Source organism: Egretta garzetta, unplaced genomic scaffold (assembly GCF_000687185.1).
Source record: "Egretta garzetta isolate BGI_Z169 unplaced genomic scaffold, ASM68718v1 scaffold248, whole genome shotgun sequence".
Classification (NCBI taxonomy): domain Eukaryota; kingdom Metazoa; phylum Chordata; class Aves; order Pelecaniformes; family Ardeidae; genus Egretta; species Egretta garzetta.
This window is the reverse complement of record NW_009260596.1, coordinates 1423065-1431421: the sequence shown is the minus strand read 5'-3', so window position 1 is coordinate 1431421 and position 8357 is coordinate 1423065. Positions and strand designations below refer to the sequence as shown.

General features: G+C 43.1%; 1 protein-coding gene across 1 annotated transcript in view; it reads left to right on the top strand.

Moving 5' to 3' along the window:
- The window catches only part of SDCCAG8 (SHH signaling and ciliogenesis regulator SDCCAG8), a 101133-nt gene extending 93400 nt beyond the window's left edge, over nt 1-7733 (top strand). The window contains exons 15-16 of the mRNA XM_035900255.1: nt 5909-6035; nt 7655-7733. Of these exons, the coding sequence (XP_035756148.1) occupies nt 5909-6035; nt 7655-7705 (178 nt within the window). The 3' untranslated portion in view covers nt 7706-7733. The remainder of the gene's footprint in view (nt 1-5908; nt 6036-7654) is intronic.
- Nucleotides 7734-8357: the final 624 nt, after the last annotated feature.

Sequence of the window (8357 nt, the reverse complement as noted above, 5' to 3'; positions counted from 1 at the left end):
CTTTCCATGGCTTTCCAAGACCCTCAGGAAGGCAAAGCAATCCTGATGATTGATTTATATATAGCAGGAGGTTACCTTAGGCAGCGCCTGCCCTATCGTTGTCAGGAACTAGCTGTGATTGCCAGAGTTTGTATTTAAGGTTGTGTGATGCTTCTTGTTACAAGGCACCGCTGAAGTTCTTTGTGATTTCATTAGGCTTGCCAAAAATTGTGGTTTAGGCTGAAACTGTTCAGCGGAGTCATGGTGAGTAATTCCCTCAGGAAGAGATTGGCAAGGCTGGCCAGGGGAACAGCAGCAGAGGTGGGAGCTGGGGTGGGAAGGAGTTGTGCAGACAACCTTTGCTCTGGCATTTCCTAACTCTTGACTATTTGAATATACAAATTTAACAGCCTTGAATGTGTTGTAGTACAACTATCTATTAACCACAACTTAAATGCTTCCTATCACTTCAGTACATGTCCTGAAAAAATTATAATGGGGGTAGAAGTTTGCTGATGGAAGGGTCGCTGGGTTTTGCTTTCTTTTCTACTTGGTTTGCTCCCTCTTTTTGTAACAAGCTTGGTTTTAAACCTGCATTTGCTTTTAAAACTCATAGTGTGTTTAAAACAGTTGAGATTCGTAAACAGCCAGTTACTGAATCTGGCACTGCCTTCATGTTGGGGCAGAGTCCCCTTCAGCTGTGTCTCTGCAACATGGCAGGGGTCTGCGACATCGCCCCCATTTTCCCCCTCATAGCCAGAGGCAGCAGCCTCAGATTGCTGTGTCCACCACAGTTTTGGGGGGAGGCAGGAGCCATGCCCTGGCAGCCCCTTGCCTGCAGAGCCGTGGCCCCGGTGCTGGTGGCCCTTGTGGGCAGCCGGCGGCCCAGGCCTTGCTGCAGGGTGCCCGGCGGCTGCTGGCACTGCTCAGCGTGGTGGGCTGCCCTCTGTTGCCATGGCAACAGGCAGATGGGGGGCTCCGTCGGGGTCAGCGGGGAGGCGGCCGCAGCAGCGCGCCGGACGAGCCGCTCAATAACAGCCGTTTCAGCTCTGACAGCTCTGCTCTGGCTGGCCAGAAGTAGTTATCAGATTACTTGTATTAAAACCTAATTAAGATGTGTGCCAGTAAATGCAGCACGGTTATTGGATTTGGCGATTTAGCTGCTGCAGGTTGCTGCAATCCAGTCACGCCATTTCAGCAAATTCAGCTCCGTGGAGTGGAGTGAAAACGTTTTACATCAGTAACCTGACTGTGCTGAAAGTGTAAATAACTTCTTAATGCCTCTGCTGTGTCAAGGACTGATCCCCACTGCAGGGTGAATGGACGCTGCCCACAAATCCTTGCATATTAATTTCTTTCAAATCAACTTTAAACCCAGAGGAGGGCTGACAGTTTGTGTCAGCTTTTCCCTTTGCTGTGGATTGCCTGTGGATTAATGGACCCGTGAGTCCCCCAGGGCAGGGAGCTTGCAGCAGGAGCCTTGTGGGTGCCCCAGTTTAGCAACGTGTCTTTATAGAAAAGACAGAAGCTTTTGATTTTGTCTGTAGGCCACAGACAAGGGGGCAATCTAAATACAACATAATGGGTGCTAGTCCAGCTTTGTGTTGTTGGATCCAGGGGGAGGTTAGTCTGCTGGAATTCACCTTGGTGCCAAAGCTCTGCTTTATGTTTGATGTTTCACCTAGAATCATAGAATCACTTTGGTTGGAAAAGACCTTTAAGATCATTGAGTCCAACCTTTAACCTAACCCTGACATCCCACCACTAAACCATGTCCCTAGTTTATGCATGGTCCTGCAGTGGTTATCTACCTGTAGCTGTCAAAATGTAGCAAAACCTATCTAACCCTTTCCATTTCATTTCTGGACAGGCTAGGGTATAGACTAGTCTCGGATCCAAATTTTACTGCTGTGCAGAGTGAGAGATGTAGTCTTCTGCAGGCTGTAGCAAGGTAGCTTGGAGCCGCTCTAACATAAAGCCACATATGAGCTCCAAGTACTGAGAATCAGAGCAAAACATTTACCTTGGAGCATTCATTACAGCTTGTGATGCCTCAGTTTTGTTCTCCTACTGTGGAACCACTTGTCTCACGAAGCTGCCTCTTTCCTGCAATCATATAGATACTGGAATTTTGGTGTAGAGTGGTTAATGGAAAATTTTTGAAGGGTGTTACTATTACTACTAAATGGGAGCTTACTCCTTAGTGCCAGGTTGTCCTGTAAGTAGCCCAAATGTAACGTGCTTCAAGAGCTACATGTCTTCACCTTGTGCCTTGAAGTAACATGACAGAGCATGGTGGAGTCAGTTCCTGCCCATCAGCTCTCCCAGGCCAAGGAGGAGCAGCCGCCTGACATCCTAGCTGGACAGATCTTGCCCCTTTGGTGGAAAAATGATCTCATTTGGAATGGGGGGCGAGGATACGGTGGTCACTCAGATGTACAGGACGCAGTACACGTTTGCCTGGTAGGTGGTGTTGCCAAAGTGAATGTGGCGACTGTGCAACCTCACTCGCTCGTATTAGCAAAATGTGCAGAAGGTTCTGTCACCCAGTTGTAAAAATGATGGCAGGCATCGATGTGCAGTTGTAACATATGGGAAGTACAGTGAATGTGGGTGGAGCTGTTCATTTCTCATCTTGAATCATTTACGAGATCAGCAGGCAGGCCAGATACAATGCATATGGGAATGTGTGGCTGTGCTGCACATGTCACACGTAATAGCAGATATTGTGAGAGGGCCCAGAGCCTGTCCTCAGGAGCTAAATGCACCAGAGCAGGCTGGTAGTCCCAGCATGCAGACCAAGGGCCAGCTTGGCAGCAGTTTTGGGAGAGCAGACTGGTAGACAGAATTTGGGAATTCACGGACCAAGATCTGCACTGACTAGAACTACTCCCTCATTATCCATCACGACCCAGAATTGTAGAAAGGAATGTTATTAACCCTGTACTCAAGCACTGGAGATAGATACAGATGATAAAAGTAAAGTTGTGGCCTGCTAGTTGAACCCAGCTCAGTGCCTGGGTCATCTTTCTCCCTCTGCTCAAGGGGACAGTCCAAATGTAACACGGTGGGTGGTGAAGTTGCAAAACAGAAAAGCATAATTGAAGTATTGCCATAATTAAAGACTTTTTGATTTACAGTGGTTTACCTGAATCACCCTTTGCATGATCTGAAAGGATATAGAGCTTTAAAATTGAGCGCACTAAGGTTTGCATCCGGTAATGTTTTTGAAATTTGTATGGGCTGCCTGTGAGTATCTAGTAGAAAGTGTTGTTTTGCTGTAAAATTCCCATGAGCTGGAAATGACTTCTCGTTGGGTGCCAGAACTGGAGGAAGTTCCTCGCAGTGAAGTGGTGGCTCTTCAGCTGGAGCCATCTCCCCGCCAGAGGAGCGGCACGCCAGGGAAGGGCCTCTCCTCAGGGCTGCAGCAGTGGCGTTTGCTCTTGCAGCCAGGATGGGCCCTACTGCTGCGATGGGCACTGCTCGTCATGTTGCTGTGGAGATGGGGGTCAAGGGGTTTATGCACTTACCCATGTCTTTAGCTGCCAGTAATGATAATTTTGTGCGAGAGGGTCTCTCAAAGGCAATATGATTGTGCTGAAAACAGTCTGAAACACTAGCAGAACGGGTAATTTTTTAACTGAACATAGAAGTCAGCAGATATTTAATTTTAAGGGCCTGAACCCAGGCTGTAGTTGGTCATTGTTGAGTCGGGCTCTTATGTGTGAGGACTCCATAGGCTCAAGGCTTTAAGCAGGTAAGGCAGCACTGGAGCTCTTCCCTTGGCTGTCTGAAGACCACACTTTCCAGTTACACCTCCCTACCAGTCCTGCTATAAAGTAGTAAGTACTCTAGAAGTAAAGGATTGGAAGATGTCTTTATTATGCAAATCAAGAAGTGCAGTAAGGTCACATATCCTCCTCAAGTTAAACGAAATCAATGGCAAAGTAGTGAGCAGAACTCAGCTCTCCAGTCTGAAACTACAACGTTGCCTCCAGCAACCACCACTGTTGTTCTTGCACTCCCTGGGAGTAAGATGCTCGTGGGAAAGCTACTATCTTTAAAAACAAAACAAAGAACAGTAGAGTCTGAGTTTTCATTTGGGGGTGGGGGAAGTTGTGCTTTGGTTTTTGAAGTTCCACGCCCCTAAAATCACCTTTAGTAAAGAAATGAAGCATAAACAGCTCCTGTACCAACATGGTATAGTTTGGAAGGTATAGGGAGTGTGAAATTAGATACACAGTGTGTAAATGTATATTTAGTAGAATATCCTGTGCTATCAAAGTGGTGGTTTTGTTTGCGTCATTGGACGTTTACAACCAGCTGTTGCTGTTTGCACTAGCTGCATTTAGTTTTGTTTTGATCCCCAGGAGATGGTCCTGCAGCTCCTCAAATCCCTTTTGCAAGGAGATGTTAGCAGAGTAACAGAATACTATGAAATACGGGAGTTCACAGTGTTTGCTACGTGATTGTTGCAGTTTGATTTTTAAAGAAGTTGGCTGGCAGATACAGATCAGTAAATACTGGTTTTGACATAGATTTTGGCAACTTTGTTTCAGCTAGATTTTCCTAGCTTTTTATCAAGAAATTTGGGGGTGTTTACTAATGCAGTTATTTGAACAATCCTGATTAAGGATGTGAATATTCAGAGTGATTAGCTTAGCTGAGTTATGACAGCTGTACAAGTCAAACTACCACATGGAGCTGAAAGTAGAAAGATTCAGAAAATTGCATGCCTTATTGTAAGCATAGAACTAATTCCATTAAAAACACAGCCTGGATGAGAGATGCAACCTAAAAACCTCATTCAGCTGAAGCTGTATTTCAATATGTTGAGCAAGAAATAGTTTACAAAAGCAAGTGTGAAATTTAGATCCAGAACTAACCTTGGCAAAACAGAGTCAGTCCATGCTCCCTAGGTGCATAGTGTTTAGATGTGTAGGTTGTTCTCTGGAATACTCTCTAAAGACAAGAAGCTTCTAAGATATCCGAAAAGACTTCTAATTAAAGGTATTTCCATTTAAAGAGTGAAGTGCATTTAGAAGCCGCAATTTCCAGCTTATTTGTGTTTACATCCCTTGCTACAGGTCCCAAGCAGAGTTTTTAAATGTTTCATGGCAGGAGTAAATAAGCAGCCAGTGGGGACACAACAAGCCATACCAGATTTTGCGATTAAAGAACTAAAGGTGTGGTTGCCCTGTCTGCAGCAGTGTGGTCCCAACTCGGGCCAAGTTGTCCCAACTTGTTTTTCAAGTGTAAGCAAAAAGCCTCTGCGTGTTCCTTCTGACCCCCGCCAGCTTGTTCCCTCTGGCTCGCAGGCCCTGGTGAGGAGGACCTTTGGAATGACAGGCTTTTTGCATCCTTCCCCAGGAGTCCCTGTTATGCTATTAAAGGATCTACGCTGATGTGCGTAATTGCCACTAAGCTTACTTGAAATAAAGGTTGCATTCTGTAACGAGTTCTGGGCATGAACCAGGTTGCAAAGAGCAGTGGACAGAAAACAAAAGTTTTTGTCACTTTAGGTCCAGTTTGTCAGAGCATTGGGATATTTGGATTTATAATCTGGGCTGGTGTGTATGTTTCAGGAAGACGGTTACTGAAGCAGCCGGAGAGCATGCAGCTAGATGAGCTACAGGAATCGGGATGCAGTCCTGAGGTCTTTACTGATGTCACTTAATGGCAAAGCAAATTCACTGTCATGTCATGATAAGGCTTCTGAATTAGAAGTGCAAATCTTTAAAAGCGCTCGTTTAAAGTGTGAAGATAAAATGTATTGAATGCCCATCCTAGGAGTAATACTTAGTCTCAGCCCAACCATCAGACTGAGCACAGTCATCTGGGAGCTGTACCCGCCAGTGCAAACATCAAAGCTTCGACCGTGAACTCCAACTTCAGATGCTCTGCAACCTTTTTATCTATTTTTTTCCAGGTTACAGCAGCTTGACAAGCACTGCCAGGCCACTGCCCAGCAGTTAGTGGAGTTGCTCAACAAACAGAATCAGCTCTTCAAAGAGAAGCAGCTGCTTACAGAAGAGGTGCAGTTTCTGCGAATACAGGTACTGTGCCAAAAGAAAAGAAAGTCTGAGGGGAACATGCTGCAGCTTCAGCAGAGAAACCCGCCAGCAGTCTCATTTCAGCTGTTGGGTTTTGTTGCTGTTGTTGTTTTAAGTAAGGCATTTACCTTACGAAAAAAAAAAAATCCACACAATTGGAAAGAGACGGGTAGCTGGACCCGTGTCCTACTTCAGCCTGAACTAAATGAAGAAAGTGTTTTGAGGTGACAGTAAGACAGAAGTTTTTCTTGGTGACAGTTCCTAGCTTGCTTATCAGAAGATTTTGTGTTCCTTTTTCTGAGAAGAGGGAAATCCGTTCTTTGACAGCATTAACATTTAACCAGTAGCTTGATGTTGATAGTTTGAGTTTTTTGCAGACATTTGTCAGACTTGAGTCTCCCTACCACCTTGTGACTTCCCCCTGTCCCTTATTTTTAAAAGTCATTTATCTTTCCTGCTGCTCCACAACCACTCACCCAAGTGTGAGATGGAGAACATGGTATCGTCTGCCTGAGCTCTAATCACTGCCCTCCATCTCTAGCAGGACTGACTCCTGCTTCCAGTGGTCTCTAGGAAGCTGCCAGTAGCACACCTAGCAGGAAACAGGACATGAATCATCTCAGAACTTTAAAATATTTGAATCACACTATTTTTCATAGGCTTTTTAGCTGTAGATTTTAATAAATGTTTAACCCAGGAGAATAAAATCCATGTTTTGTTAAGCCTTTAATCATGTCAGTATATTTGGTTTTACAGAATTTCCTGTTGTAATAGACAAACTTGGTAGCTCAAGATAGTTAAGGTTATCAGCACATAGTAACTACTGGCAAAATTCAGGGCAGCCATAGTGCTCTCTCTGTAAGATAGCTTAAGGTGGTGGTAGTTCAGAAAAGAAAATTAAAATTTCTGTTTTAAGGGGAGCATTCTTGGTAATGTAAACAGACTTTATGTGGTCCACAGAGATTTTGTTGTAGATAATCTATCTTATCTGGAAACAAGTGTGCTTTTATGAAGTTGGGCAGAAATACTAAAATCATACAACAGGGGAAAAAATCATTCAGATATTACACTGCTATCAAGACTTGACTGGCAAAAGCTTCCTTCTTTATGTTCATTGCAAGTTAATTGTGCTCCAGAGGATACTTTTTAATTTGAGAACACTCAGAAGAGAAGAACAATATAAAAAATTATTACAAAATGAGCCCTAAAAATCTATTTGCAGCTATTTAAAGCAACGGTGGTTCTCTGGGAATTGGAATTCAGCCCAAAAGAGCTGCCTGGAATATCAGACAATCATTTTAAGAAAACTAAAGAACAGTTCACCATACATGAGAGATTTTAACTACAGAAAGATGTCTGTCTGTGGTTAGTGTAGAAATATGTATTAAAAAAATCAGTTGCAGAATCAGTGTTGATGAAAGGTGAAAGTGACATCATATTCCACATTTTATTGTATTGTTCAACTCGTATTCCTTTATAATAATTTTATTTTTTTTAGCAGGGGGGAAGGGGGAGAAAGAAATCATACCTAATCTTTTAAAAATGATATAAAATACACTGACCTAAATGTGCTGTTGTATCTTGGAACATAAACCACTAGTAACTGCAGTTGCATATTTCAGGAGAAAAAATGGGATGCAGATCTCAAGCAGGACACAGATGGAATCAAGTAAAAACCTGGATGGATAAAGAGAAATGAGCAGAAGTAGGTATTTTTTCTATATCCTATATACAGAGAGAGGGGAGGGAGAGGAAAGGAGGACTAAAACTATTTGCAGATGTGGGTTGATTCTGGCAAACACTTCAAGACAAAAGGGAGAAGGAAGTGTTTGAAATATTTTTGGGTTTGAAATTGTTGGAGGTTTTTGTGCTTGTTTCTTTTAAGCACTTAAAAATTTAGGACAAGCACTCCACGCAAAAACAGGTTTGACAGAACTAAAAAAAAAAAAAAAAAGAAAACCCTTAAAGATATAAATTGGAAGGAAAGGTGGGAACTTCTAGAACTCAGATTTTACCATAGGTACTTTTTGATCTGAATGATCACTGAGTGTTTGTCTTTTGACTTGGAATTGTTTAGTTTTGTCACTTCCAGTAGTGTTTTCCTTCTGAGGAAGCAGAATCCTCTCTATTTCTTCAGAAAGGCTACAATTTGTTTTGTAATAGATCATAAAACTTACTGTCATGTTGAAACATTATGTAAATAATAATGCTGTTGGAGTTACAGTACTGCTAGCTACATAGCTATAGCTGTTCCTATCACCTTGTAAGAGTTATGTAATTTTAAAAGCCCCAAATTTAAAATTGCATCATTTATATTAATCTAGC